The 14186-nt window shown below is 41.0% G+C and overlaps 2 protein-coding genes across 2 annotated transcripts; one reads left to right on the forward strand and one right to left on the reverse strand.

Moving 5' to 3' along the window:
* The first annotated feature begins 1383 nt into the window (after window positions 1-1383).
* Window positions 1384-5945, forward strand: LOC104421887. The gene is made up of 6 exons (XM_039306309.1): window positions 1384-1678; window positions 1752-2358; window positions 3417-3572; window positions 5079-5177; window positions 5282-5437; window positions 5564-5945. Exons 2-6 carry the CDS (start codon window positions 1807-1809, stop codon window positions 5696-5698), a joined length of 1098 nt encoding a protein of 365 aa, XP_039162243.1. The 5' UTR covers window positions 1384-1678; window positions 1752-1806; the 3' UTR covers window positions 5699-5945.
* A 1138-nt stretch (window positions 5946-7083) lies between these two features.
* Window positions 7084-13778, reverse strand: LOC104421893 (hypothetical protein). Its single transcript, XM_010034046.3, has 11 exons — window positions 13650-13778; window positions 11332-11613; window positions 11130-11207; window positions 10029-10170; window positions 9594-9817; window positions 9341-9443; window positions 9035-9135; window positions 8758-8926; window positions 7791-7961; window positions 7587-7687; window positions 7084-7401 (listed from the first exon to the last, which is right to left on the reverse strand). Exons 1-11 carry the CDS (start codon window positions 13776-13778, stop codon window positions 7342-7344), a joined length of 1560 nt encoding a protein of 519 aa, XP_010032348.2. The 3' UTR covers window positions 7084-7341.
* Window positions 13779-14186: the final 408 nt, after the last annotated feature.

Below are 14186 nucleotides of genomic sequence, written 5' to 3' on the forward strand. Positions count from 1 at the left end.
GAGAACGTATTGTGACATGATTTTTGCTAGAGTAAAGCGTAATAATGGGGAAAAAAGGACAAAACTTATGATGCAATACGAGGGACAATGATATGGACTATCTCTCATGCCGGTTACGATACGTAAACTTACTAGTCGGGGTATTAATCCAAGACCTACCAAGAAGATGATATGATTTCGTTCTTTTGTTTCCCTTCTAAAAGTTTTGATTTTGCGAAAACCTTGATATCTTCAACTTTATAATTTCGATTTTACTTTTTTTTCAAGCATTGATTATGCTTTGCTTTGAAATTTAATCTATCCATCAGTTAATTTTCAACCAAACACCATGATGTGATTCGATCGGCGGTTTTACATCTTGTTTGGCCAATCTAGACCTAGTTAGGGCTCCTCGTGACATAGGTAGGCAAGCCAATAAAAAAAATACTCTATATATGGAAAAGTCTAGCCGTATGAACAGTATGGATATTCTGAGATCTGCCCACTTGATCGGTTCTAGAAGCAATCACGGATCATGGCTTAACCCTATGTAGGTTTTGGAGGCACTAACAGCCCTCGTCCCCTGCACCTGCATTGTCATGCTTCTTTTGCATCTCTAAAATTCACATATCACACCAATGCGAAAACTTCCAAATGCTGTTTTGCTTCATCTTCAAACCATCCTTCCTCTTCAAGCTATCTATCATCCCAATACATTCACGTGCCAGTTTAACTTGGTCTATCAGCAAGCATATTGGTGAAAAAAATAAGGAGAGAAGAGAGGACTTTTTGGGCATTGCAAATAGCTCATGTTGAGGCTAGAGAGAGAGAGGGAGGGAGAGAGAGAGTCTTTTTATTTTGGTCAGAAAGAGAGAGGCTTTGAATGTGGAACTGTGTGAGTCATGGATGGGGCCCCACTGAATTGGATGCTTTTGTCTGAAGACATTGGCAGCTCACATGATTACAACTGTTTTGGGGCGACTAATGAGAAATGCCAAGTTATGATGGTTGTAAATCCCAATCCCAATCCCCAAGCAAAAGCAGAGAAAAATGGAACAAGACAATGCCTCCACAATGCAGAAAAATGCAAAGCTTTGATTATGCATTTTTGACCCTTTTTATTTTTGCTGCAATTTTTTTTTTGTCAAGTTGTGGTTTGCCACATTGGGATGATGATGAACTGGGGGCCCCAGTCAAATGCTGTCCACACTGATGCACAAATCTGACTTCTTGCACAGTGTGTCTTCTACTCCTCTGCAACTTTTATCCTCCACCTCAAACAAGACAACCAGCACGAGAAAGAAAAAGGTGTCATTTTTTTATTTTCAAAGTTTCTGAAACGAAAAGGTAAATGTTTATGTTTAATAAAGAGAAAGCGGCCCTTATCTCCCCCTTTGATAAGTAGGCATCTGTTAAGCTTAGAAAAAGCAAAAGCTAGCTTGCAGGTTCCAGCTGAGTCCTACAGTCTTTCTTGTTTCCTGGCAAAAGAATTCCCCGCATCTCCTGCAACAAGACAAACCGTAGCCCACTCAACAACCCAACATCACCAAAATAAATCTTTTTATGGCCAAGAAATAAGAAATATTGAATCTTTCCTCACAGAAATTGCAAAAGCTTGGGGACAAGAAAAAAGAAAAGGAAAATTCAAAACCAAGGTCAAGAATTTCCAAGACTCCTCTGCCTCTCTCTCTCTCTCTCTCCCCACTAAAGGAATCCCTCTTCTCTGCAACACTCATTCTTCTCTTCTAAGCTTAATCACCGCAAATATTCCACCTCACTCTCTCTTGCTCTCTCGTGCTCTTTCTCTCTCTCTCTCTCACAGAAATCATGCCTGTTTTGGGAGAGAGCTCTGAGCACACCAAACCCAGAAGACCCAGAAACCAGCTCTGCAATCCCATTCAAGAAACTGCAGATCGGAGCCCATCGCCCTTCGTCCTTCCAAACCGCGCGAAACCCACCATTTCTTCGTTTCTCCACTCTGAATCCCCCAGTGAGCACATGCCCACGACCATGAACTCCGCCAAGAAGAAGCATTTCGCGTCCTCAAGATTCCGGGGACTCGGGTGTGCGGCCTCCGCGTCGCAGCAGGTCTCCGTGCCGGCGGTGATTAGGGCATCTGCGGATTGGGAGAAGAGGAAGGTGAAGAAGAAGAAGCAGAAGAGAGGCGGCGGCGGCGGCGGCAATCCAACAGTGGTGGTCGACGGTGGTGGGTCGAGCTTCGGGGGTTGCAATTCTGGGTCCTCTTGCGTCGTGGCTGAGGATGCCTGGTGTGGTCCTGGAATTGGCTTCTCAGCTGCTGATGCTGATTGTGTGGTGGTCGGCAGGAGGAACATGTCCGCAAGAGGGACGATTGATGGCGATAAGTTTGGTCCAAGAGAGGTACAAAAAAATTGCAATTTCTCTTCATTTTTATCATCAATTTCTTGATTTTTCTTGAGGGTAGGTTTTCAAATATGAAATTAATGCTAAAGATGGATGCTTCACTTATTTCTGAACGGGAGAAAGAGCTAAAGATTGGTGCTTTGGTCTTTTCTTCGATGAAGAGATTTGCTTTCTCTCGGTATCAGCGAGTAATAAATAAATCTTTTGGCATTCTTTAGATATAGGGAAAGGGGAAAAAAGGTAAATCCTGAATTTAGATCTCATTGAATTTTCCTCCATTTCTATAGTGTTTGATGATCCTATATTTAATTTTGGCTTTTTTTTTTCTCGTGGTCACAGCATTTGCGTTCGGATTCATGCATTTTAATTTTTGGGAAGTTCATATAAGCTAAATAATCTTATCTATTATGCGATGTGATATTTGTTTTTGTCTTTTGTGTTCAAAAGGCCATTCCTTTAAGTCTTTCCGTAAGTGAATTGCACAGGCACCACTGCCTCCCTCCATAATAGCCCATATAAAAAGCCGCCCACTGAATGGACCGATCGTCGTCTTGTTTCGTTTTTGGTTAAAGCTCGTGTTTTGACTGGCGATTTGAAAAGATTGGCGTTGATCTTGTCCGTTTCGAGGTGAAATTTGCTGATGCTTTTAAAAGAAGAATTTTCTTGTTATTCGTATAGGATCACAATAATCGCGGTTCATATTTGTTTGGAGATATTCACGGTTCTGTTTGCTGTTCTTGTCTATTCACCATACCGGGTTGATCGATCGGCAGAGGGAGAGTCTCTCTCTATCTCTCTCTGGGTTTATCTATGTATGCTGTGTGGAAGTTTACGTACTTTTCTGGGTGATCCCACTTTGTTTAATGCAATATCGAACGTCTTGTGGAAGGTGATCTTGGTCATCGCTTGCCTTCTCCTTGATAGTTTGCTGTTCTGCCGTTTCTGTCCTCTTGTGGGTTATTTTCTTCTGCGAGGAGATGAAAAGTTTGGTTCTTGCACCCTTTCGGGTCCAGTAATGATTGTTTCTAAGGCATGCTTGTTGATCTTTTGTACAGCGACTTTGCGTCTCGAGGCGGACTGTGAATCCAGAAGAGTTTATTCTGGATTCTGACCCCGCCTTCGGAACTACTCACTCAGGGCTGGAAACATATGTGCCTGGACCTCGGCGCTACCGCCATATTCGACATCCTTCGCCTGAAGGCCTAGCTGAGGTTTGTTTCAGATGCGCTCGCCCTTGATCATGCTTTGTCTTTTCTGAGTAATTTCTGAGTGAGGAGATGGACTGAGGGTTCTTCTCTTGGTTCGTTTGTCCACGACACCCCGCTTGTGTATCACCCCCATAGAAAAGAAAAAAAAAAAAAAGAAAAGAAAAGAATTTCTGTTGGAGGATGGGTGTGTCTATCTTAGGATCCTCCTGCATCAAGATGGAAGAGATTAAAGGATGCCTCTAGTTAGTTTCATGTCATAAATTGCACGACTTTTGTGCCTAGAGTAATATTGTACCGAGGTTGCATAAGCAAAAGCTTTATGTTTGGCATCCACAAAGCGAAGAAAAGCTTCATCTTTCTAACTTCTGACACTACAAGTGGTCAATTTTCTGAAGTTGGATGATTTGGTTGGATGTGTTGGCAGTTATGCATCAGCAGTGCGGAAATAGGATAGATGCAAAAAAGTTCTCATGTTTCTAGGTTTTTTGTGTAATTTTGTTAAATCTGGAGCCTGTCTAAAGCTTGCTTAAGGACAGAGGCTATGATCCCTTCTATGTTTTGTTTTATCTGAATCTCTTGGTCGTTCTTGATGGCACTTACCACATCAAGCTCCTCACACTACACGTTACTGGCCAGTCTCGTTGGTTTCGTTGCTTTATATCTTGAACATTTTTGTTAAATGTTGGAGACATAAATTGAAACAACACAACGCATATCACGCGGTAGGTCTCGACTACTTACTAGACCGGCTTAAATGGACAGGACAACTGACTTTTTCCTCTGTGATGAGAGAGAAGCATGAATGAAGATATAGATGACCTGTTAGCCAGCTGAAATATTAATGGTGTTATTTCTGAAATAATATTCATTTGGAGAACCTAGAGTTGCCTGTTACTATTAATTGCTGAGACATACTTGTGCTGTGCAAGCACTATGGATATATGCTTTTAGTTTTCACTTCATCCCTTGGAAAATGTTCTTTGAAGAAATCTGTTTGTCTATGTTTGTTCTGTCCTATTTATTTTTAACTTATCCTACTTAACCTGAGAGTGAAGATGCTCATAAGGGAACTGTTATAGTGTCACAAGCATGCCATGTCTTGCCTAAGGAAATATGGATGCTGAAATTGCTGCTTAACTGGATGGCTGTACAAAGGGACCTTAAGCGGAAAAATATGGGTGATTTCATTATGTGTGGGTAGGAAATTTGTGAAAATTCAAGGGTGGAAGTGGAGACGGATTGCGTGAAACTTGTTGCTGGTTTTGGCTGATCAGTGATCATTTGAAGCATGTGAAGTTACCTGGGTCTGTTCATGAAAATTTAACACAGTTCTTGGGAATTACAATCTACATGGTAATGCTATTGATAATTTTACAGGCAAATCTGTGCCAGGACTTCAGAGTCCCTATGACCTGTTCAAAGCTAGTACCCAATAAAGACTTTGCATTTTACTTAAGTAGTTGTTGAGTTGGTTGATTAATGTAGATTTGGTCGTCTGGGTGCTTGCAGATTATGATGCTTCACACAAGTCTTCTAATGGGAGGAAGGTTGGATGTACTTGATCGTTACCGAGGCTGGAGACTCGACATTGATAATATGACTTATGAGGTAAACTTATCTGCAAGACAAGCTCTATCTGACGCTCATGTCGATCTCAACTGAATGTTCAATGTTTTACTTATCAACACCTTTTTTCTGGGTGTTACTTACAGCAATTGCTTGAGCTTGGCGATAGGATTGGCTATGTGAATACTGGCCTCAAAGGTGATCAGATAGCTCACTGCATCAGAAAGATTAAGCTCACAAATCTGAATGATTTGGCACGTCATTTTTCTGCAAAAGCAGATAGGAAGTGCAGCATTTGCCAAGTAAGATGAAAAAACCTTCTAATTGCCTTCACAATATAAAGAAAATAGATCTACTCGCATCCTATGGTCACTTTACCCTGATTATCTTTTTTGTTCACTTTGCCGTTAATGATTTCTGGATGGCAGGAAGAGTTCGAAGTAGGTGACGAGCTCGGGAAGTTGAACTGTGGGCACGGCTACCACATGGAATGCATAAAGCACTGGCTTGGGCAAAAGAACTCGTGCCCGGTTTGCAAGTCTGAGGCAGTGGCTCGGTCCTAGAATCCTCGCAAATCTTAAAGCCTTGGCAGTTGCTCCCTCAGCCCCCCAAAATGTATAGGTTTTGTTTCCTATATTAGGAGAATCCATTCTTTTCATTCGCTATGCAATTCTCTCCACCCATGGTCTCATTGCTGAAGTTTGATCTCTTGTTCTCCTTTGTCATTTTTTTTTTTCGTTTCAATTCTAAATATATGATTCGGAATTGGCTGAGATGTTTCAATCTGATGATTACTTTATCTGATTTATACTCTCTGATGGCATGCGCCTTTCGTTTGCTTTGAGGCTCATCAACAGATGCTTCGGATGTATTTTGCTGAAATGATTTGCTTGGTGACTCTTGTCTAGTCTCCTTTGGGAAGAGGAAAGAGATCCGTAGAAGAAAGTTACAATGACTGCCGTGCTAGCGCCAAAACCGATCAACTTAAGTTAGAATAAAAGATGATTCCATGTCTTTAGTTCTTGCTCACCCCACTGCATTGCTCTCGCCTTCAGTAATTGCAGGGTTTTCTTGTACCGAGGGGATTAGACACTCCATTTGGAGGATGAGTGTTGTATGTGCCGACGGGCTCCGGTCTGTATCTCAAGATCTTGGAGTCTCTGTCGTGCAAGCAACTGTAATCCAATAATTTCGAACGACCTGGTTACGCAACCATTGATTATTCTGGATCTTGCTCCTGGGTTTCGTATCGATTCTGCTTTACCAATTTAATGCTATACGTTGGCTGATCGATGAGAAATAAATGAATCTTGCAACTTGCCAACATGGCAATATCAAAGTTTTGGAGAGTTATCCAAGCTGTGTTTGTTTTTGTGATCTTAAAGGGCTAAGCCAGCCCCGGATCTGCTATGGCCATCGGTCATTGACATCACTTCCATGCAGGGTATCAATATTTTTTAAATGAGCCATGAATTGATCACCTCAAACTTAAAGTATAAGTCGTTATCATAGGTTTTAAAGGCAAAAGTCTAAAATAGATAGGTTTTAATAGGTCTATTGTAAACTCACTTTCAACCCAACCATAAAATCCCCACTCGCGTAAGTTTTCGAGTAAGGGGATGGGTTGCTTTCAACCCATTTAATAAATAGATCAGGACTGTTACTTTCAACCCATTTAATAAATAGATCAGGTTTAACCCACTTTAATATTATTTTTTTTCCAGTCTTTTCTTTCTTCCTTTTCGATTTCGTGACGCATGATCTTCTCCCTTCATTCGTTCTACTTCTCTCATCATTAGGCTTTCTTCGATCTCTAGTTCGCAATTTCACAATACTATGACAATTGCCCTTATGAGGACACCCAAATTTTCACCACCACCTTCACACCTCCATCCATAACTCAACCCCCGAGCTTCCCCACTAGCTTGACGAGTTGGATCAATTTGAATTAGACCATTTTCGAATCGATCCGATTAGATCCAACCATTTGACAAGTACTTCTATGTCCTTACATAGATACAAAGATGTTCATTTCATGAATTGTTACAAGCTTTTCTACAACTTTTAGTGGTACGAGAAAATTTTACAAATCAACACTATACAGCCACTGATGGATATACATTACCCAGATCACGTGCACCTCCCTTGCGGATTACGCATTAGATATTGGGCTTTGAGGACAAATGAATCAATTCAGAGGAAAAAGTCAAATCTTGTCGTGACGATTGAGGAACTGGATTATACATGGATAGACCTGAGTAGGTGCCTACAAGAAGAAATAAGTTAGATGTTATTAAATCAAGTCTAATTGACCTAACAATTGATCGACCAGTCGAAGAATATTGAATGTCATCACTCATAAATCCCAATAGAAGAATGCATAAAATACAGGCATGCAAGTGCAGAATACCAGTGGGTGTTAAAAAAATAGAGATGGTGAGTCTTCCATACCATTCCCCCGCCCACCAAATCATAATGAGCAAAATGTGGACCGCCGGGTTCGCCAACCACCTTGTAAGTCAGCAGACGCTCCGGTATAAGCTTTGCTGTTTCTGCTCCACATAGAATTACCATTGCCAGAGTATAAAAAGTATGATACAGAGAGTTGATGCATGGACTAGTTGAGGAAGTTTTACACTAAGTAGCATAGCATACCATATACGGCGTCGGGTGGACATACGAGATCCAGATCTCCAGCAAGGGCTAATATTGGGACATTGCATTTACCTATATGATCTTTGTAAAAGAAAGTCCCACTCCGGTCACGTAATCCACCTTCTTGAAATGCTGTTGTCAGCTGTAAGAGAAGCCTCGCAGGAACTGTGCCTGCATAAGTTGGCGAGATTTAATCACTGACACAGATCTTATTGCCAATGACATATCACAGAAGGCAACGAAATACTTGTAAATTAAATGATTTGTTGACAATATGTCCTACATACAGGTCAAACACCCAAATGGCTTGTGGAAGATCTGTTTAGCATAATACACGGAGGAAGTTTTGATGAAGAGAATCATACGCTGAGTAAATCAAATCAAATGGGCGAGCTACGACTGTAGGAGATGGAATTCAAATATGACAGAGTTTCATACCTCCTGTAGTACCAAACCAAACTGTTCATGACTACAAAATTAATTGTGGCCAGAAGGCTACTAAATCCAATGTTGTGGATTAAGGAGAAACTGGAGCACTGTTTAAAGCCTCATCATCCCTTCATCAATTTTGTAAGAGCAGGATGTTGAATCCTAGCTTACTAAGACGACTATATGAAGAGAGCTTGTGTTTCAGGTTCACAATTGCGCCCAATAAGTGAAATCTGTGAAATACCTCATTCTGTAATACATGAGATGTCCTTATTGAATATGTATGTAAAAGACAATATTTCTTGGAGAAAATTCCTTGTCTCCGAAAATTTATCATTAAGTAGAATATATGGCACACAACAAATTTATCCTAGCAGAACAACCTACAACAATCTCAAAAACGTCAAACTTCGTTTCTTAGTTGTCCATATTCAGTTTATTTCTTGCATCTTAATTTCATCAGACGAAGTAAGATACCTACTTGCAAAATGAAAATCGGTTACTTTCACGGATAGAGGAAAAACGTAGTTGTACTTACCGAAATTTTTCATAACAAGCTTCTCCACCAACTCTGGGGGCATCATTTTCTGAGCTGAAATTTGCAGATTCAACCATGAGAAAGGAGGACGTGACGCAAATGGATGAGCTGCAGCAATCAATTCTCCAATAGGAACGATAGGGACATTCAGAGCCTGCGCAGGTTCAGCCTGTGCACACAGTAAATGAATATTAGTTCAAGATGCAACGACTATAAATAGAATGATCAAATAAAACAGAACAATTTTGAAAAGAGAAAAGTAACTATTGTCACTTGCCAGAGGTAAGAGCCATTTCAATGATGATCTCGAGGATGTGTAGTCAAGTGAAGACCCCAGAGTAGCAACTGACACCAACCCAGGATCTTTCCCCTTAAAACCTATAAGAGAAGGCACATATAATGGGCGAGAGGATACTGGTGACATATGTATAAATAAGATCTTAAAGTGTTAAGGATTAGCTACCAAAAGAACTGCAATTCTTCTCATTAACTAACAGATCTAGCACCCTGATCTGCAGCAATCATGTCTCACAGTGTCGGTTGATGTAAAGTGCAAATGATAAAGTTCAAGAAGATGGATTACCGTATCTTGAGAGCATGGCATACAGCAAGATACCTCCCATGGAGTGACCAATTGCAAGCAACTTGCTCTCTTTTGATTTGGAACAAGTCCTTATGTAATCCATCTACCATAAAAGCAACAAATTAAATTTAATCTATCACTGCATATTGGACAAACATAGAAGCTTAATTCTAGCCTAGCTCCGGCAAAGAACGTTCACATCAAATGCCAAGTAGTTAAATGTGATTTCCAAAATGAAGAAATGTCACCTCACCGCAGTGGGCACATCCTCCTCTAGATAGTGGTCGAAGTCCCAATCGTAATTCTCAATAACATCCAGTTGCTTTTGAAAATCTTCCAATGTGCTGGAAAGGCGCTCTTGCAGGCCAACCAATGGCGGTGGGACCATGTTTTGACCTTTTCTGATGATATCTACTAGCTTTTGACTCAAATCCCTCAGTTGGCCAACCATGTTAGAGCTTTGCCCAGCTAACATCACTGAAATCAGGGAATAAAGACATTAAGGATGAAGCATTACTTCTAATTCTCAGAGTACTTCCTAAGTAACCTCCAGTCATAAAACCTGATAAATTCTGAATTAACTCCAAAAAGGTTACTCTCGATGGAGAGGCTTATGCAGCAAATAAATCAGTGGCACTGGTTGATGGCAATCCTGAAGCCGATAGAACAGGGGTACTATACTTGTTACCTGATTCTGTCCAATCAGACATCCCGTTAACAGATCGCGTAGCCTCTTCATAGTCCATTTGTCTTGCACTCAGCCCAGCACCTCGAACTTCTAGTATCCATGTATCGAATCCTTGGCTACTCATATGCCGTGCAAACGAGGCCTGGAAAAATCAAAATCATTGATGTCCTTTGAAGTAGAACGATGACATGCTGTAAAATGGCTTTTGCACGTTTTAATTGCACAAGTACTGAAAAAAATGTAGACATTCCCACAATTAATTTCTAGCAGAACATGGCAGAAGTTTTATCAGGGCAGTGATTAATAGTCGCCCATCAAATTGGCAAAGCATCACGTTTCCAAATAAACCTCTTTAAAGATAAAAGATGTGACAAACTAGCCATTGCAAAATTTGACTGGCTTGCCACAATATCAGCAAAGTCAATGCTGCTTTGATGGGAAATTAAAAAAAACAAAATCTTTAGAGGAAGAAGGCAATAAGCACTTGCAATAAACTCCATCAAACATGCTGTTGGCCGCAGAAGCAAGGAAACTTCAATCGGTGATTGAAGTCCAAATCATGTTCTCTACTTACTCAAGCTTCCAGCAAGTTGTCATGCAACACTCATCTGCTCTAGAGATGGAACAACACATCACGAGCAATTAATAATCAATGGGATCAAAATGGCCAGATAGCTTTAGTATAACCCAGTCTTTTGCGAAACAAAATCACCCGACAATCCGAACAGCCATAAAATCAGCTAAAATTGAATGAATCCAGAAACACCAACCGCTCGACAGAGCACGAAGCATGACCTCCTTCTGTACATAAATTCATTTTGTCATGTCCAATCCATGCCTCAATCAATTCCCATTAGTCTCCATACATCACGTGGGCGCTTCAATTTTCTTAACACTAAATTAATAGGACCATCCATGATAATCGAGAATCCTACCCAATAGAGCATAAAAACACCTGCTAATATCAATTCGACCGGGAGGAACATAAAAGAGAAAGTAGCACCAGCTTCATAAGCTATGGCTGGATCACAAAAGGTCAAGGTGAATTCAGGATATGCGGCAAAATGCTTTCGAAAGGGCGAAAACGGAGGTGACGTTAACCTCGGGAGAGAGATCGTATCCGATCGCATTGGTCCCGACTCCGGATAGCAGCAGCAGCGGGTGGTTCCTCCGAATCGCCTGCAAAAAGAACACGCAAAAATCGCAACGTTCTTCAAAATCGCGCATGCAAGAACAGAACATCAACAACGACGACGACAAGGAGCACGAAGAAACGCGCGACGACGACCGACGCCGGTCCTACATTCGGCGAAGGGAGGTATCGCCAGAGGGCGAGGTTCCACGGGGAGCCGGACACGGGGACGTGGTGGAGCTCGTCGGCCGTGCAGATCGCCGGCTTCTCCCCGGCGACCAGCGCCGCCCGCAGCCGCCGCCGCCTCGCCGGCGGGACCGGGAGCAGCGGCGGCGGCCGGGCCCACGGATTGGCGGCGGCGGCGCCGCGGCGCCTGCTTCTGGAAGGACCGGCCGGGGGTCGGCGGGAGGAGGAGGAGGAGGGCCGCCATTTTCGGCTCGCGGCGGGCGGAGATCACGAGGAGCTCGGCGGGACTGGCGGCGGAGTTCTTGGTGCGCGCATTGAAGCGACGGCGACGGCGACGACGCGGCGTTTTTGCTTTTTCTACGCGGTGGCGTGGGGCGGTGGTTTTTTGGCGGAGAAATTGGAGAAATTTATAGTAGGAGGAGAAGTCGGTGAGGGGCGGTGGGGTCCATCTTTCGTGTTTGATTTTTTAAAGAGAGAGAGAGAAATGGAGATGGAAAAGATGGGAGGATATTTGATTATTTCGGCTGAGTTGGCGGAATTAGCATCAGAAGTTCTTTTCGAAAATATCCAACCGTTTGATTGCTCTAATTCTCAACGTGGATAACGTGGATAAAGATGCCATAATATCATGATTCTCCAGCGCTTGATTAAGTATCATAATTTTCTTTTAGTTACTTAAATGTCATAATTTCTTAAAAAAGGTTCAATAAATTTTTTTATTGAAGTGCATGAAATCCAACGTGGCGTACCACTTGTAAGTGAACATTTTTAAAAGTTATGATGCTTAAATGATCAAAAAAAGTTATGATATTTAAGTGACTATCATACCAAAATTATGATATTTATAATGTCTCTTTCTAGATATATAACAGTTATATTTTTCCCTCTCTTCAAACTTGACACAAAAAAAAAAAAAAAAATGACCAAGTCCATGTTCGGCGATCGACAAAGCCAATGAGAAGTTGCCAATACTTGATGTGAGAGGTGGTTTGCTGGGTTGTTTTCTCTGCCTACTGGCGTTTTTGCCTAGGCTTGTGCTTCCGGTGTTCATTGTGTTTTCCTTCTACTTGTTTTTACTTTGGCTCTCTTCCATTCATTCTGTATGTTCGCATTATGAGTGAAAGTTTTTGGTGCTAGATTTTGTGTATATTGGCTTTCTCTATTTATTTATGCTTGCCTTTACAAAAAAAAAAATTTATGCTTGCCTTTACCAAAAAAATACTTGATGCGAGAGAAAATTGCTCGGTGTTGTTGGGCCACGAGTGCCAACGAAGGAACCGAAGTTGAAGTGAAGATGGATGGATGGATCGAAGACAAGACATATTCAAGGTCATGGAGTCAGCAATCGTGGGTACAGCCATAGCGGCCCATTTGCTCGTGAAGCTAGCACGATCTTTTTAGATCATACGTGATTAGGAAGAGGAATTACCAGCTCCGGAAGTAATCGTTGATGTGAAGTGAGTGGTGATCCCATGATGGGCGAGTAGTGGGTCTTTTGTAACACGTAAGATGTTTATTCTATTCATCACTAGTATTTATAAGTGTTATGTTTATAATTCGAGCATGGACCGCCAATCAATCAACAACTATCAATTATTCGATTCTGTCTTTTTTGTTATTTTTACATTCCAATACCATTTTATACGGCTGCCTGTGATTAGCTTTGATCTTCGTACTTTTAATTTTTGTCGGATCTTGTTTCATGTCCAAGATTCAACAAAAGACTCTTCACATTATACATTTTGAAAGGTGCTTTGTCAACACCTATCGTTGCGATAGAATTTCATTCAACCATGTTTTTTACTAGCGTCTCATAAAAGTGGATACCATTCAAATGTAATTTAATTAAAATTAAATGTAGGTGAGGGCTAATTTGATAAGTTTTAAATAAATGTGAATGATGTCTATAATTATAATTCACTAGTTAGAAGATCGGTTGATCTTCATCTGGCGTAGGTACACGTGACCTTGACCCAAAATTGATATGCATTTATGCTATTAGGCATAATGGTGTCAAAAGTACCTGCATAGGCCATCTAACCGACCTAAATTAAAAATTTTGAGTTCTTCCGAAGTAGGTCTTTCATTCTTGAGCAAAAATACATTTTTTGATTTATTTCATCTGTTCCATGACCGGAACAGGGGATACTAAAAGAAAGATCGATTCTTTGGGATCCTTTTTTTTTTTCAATTGGGGTAAAGTGAAAAGGTAATGGATATCTTGACGGTTCGTTTGGGATATTATTCACTAAACAATCAAAGGAAGTCTAAACACTAAACATATGCCATCCAAGCCTCAACACCTCTGCCTCCTCCCTTGCTCTCTTCCCCACTATCCCCTCACCTTCACTAGCAGGTTTGCAGATCAAATTTACTAGCAGGTCGGCCTCCTTCTCTTCATCGACTCTACCGAAGCCATCATCCATGGTCATTCCGCTCTTCATGATAGACCATGTCTCGATGTGTCCATGGATGTTCAAATCTCCAAAGTCATGTCCATAGTTGTCAACACTCAAGCTTTGATTCTATCCTTCATGACAATTCGGATTATAACGTGTTAGGGTTATTTTATATTGGTTATGGAAGGTGTAGGTTTGGTTGAGATATTATTTATTAAACAACAAAAGGAAGCCTAAACACTAATAGAGCGTTTGATAACGCTTTCGGGAACAAGCGTTTCTATTTTTTTTTTCCTTAAAATAGAAATGGAATAGAAATAAGTTTGGTAATATTTTAAATCCGAGAACAATTTGTTCTTGAGAATAAATTTGGAACGGAAATAGAAAACAAATATATATATATATATATATTTTATATATATATTTGTTGCAAGAATAACT

Source organism: Eucalyptus grandis, chromosome 2, assembly GCF_016545825.1.
Source record: "Eucalyptus grandis isolate ANBG69807.140 chromosome 2, ASM1654582v1, whole genome shotgun sequence".
NCBI classification, from domain to species: Eukaryota; Viridiplantae; Streptophyta; class Magnoliopsida; order Myrtales; family Myrtaceae; genus Eucalyptus; species Eucalyptus grandis.

Bases quoted from the DNA above. Each gene is read 5' to 3' on its own strand.
- LOC104421887 (XM_039306309.1), top strand. From the start codon at position 1,807: ATGCCTGTTTTGGGAGAGAGCTCTGAGCACACCAAACCCAGAAGACCC. The intron at 3,573-5,078 runs GTTTGTTTCAGA...GGGTGCTTGCAG, and splicing joins CGCCTGAAGGCCTAGCTGAG to ATTATGATGCTTCACACAAG. The intron at 5,178-5,281 runs GTAAACTTATCT...TGTTACTTACAG, and splicing joins TTGATAATATGACTTATGAG to CAATTGCTTGAGCTTGGCGA.
- LOC104421893 (XM_010034046.3), bottom strand. From the start codon at position 13,778: ATGACCATGGATGATGGCTTCGGTAGAGTCGATGAAGAGAAGGAGGCC. The intron at 9,444-9,593 runs GTGAGGTGACAT...CTTTTATGGTAG, and splicing joins AGGAGGATGTGCCCACTGCG to ATGGATTACATAAGGACTTG. The intron at 7,402-7,586 runs GTATGGAAGACT...TTCTTCTTGTAG, and splicing joins ATTTGGTGGGCGGGGGAATG to GCACCTACTCAGGTCTATCC.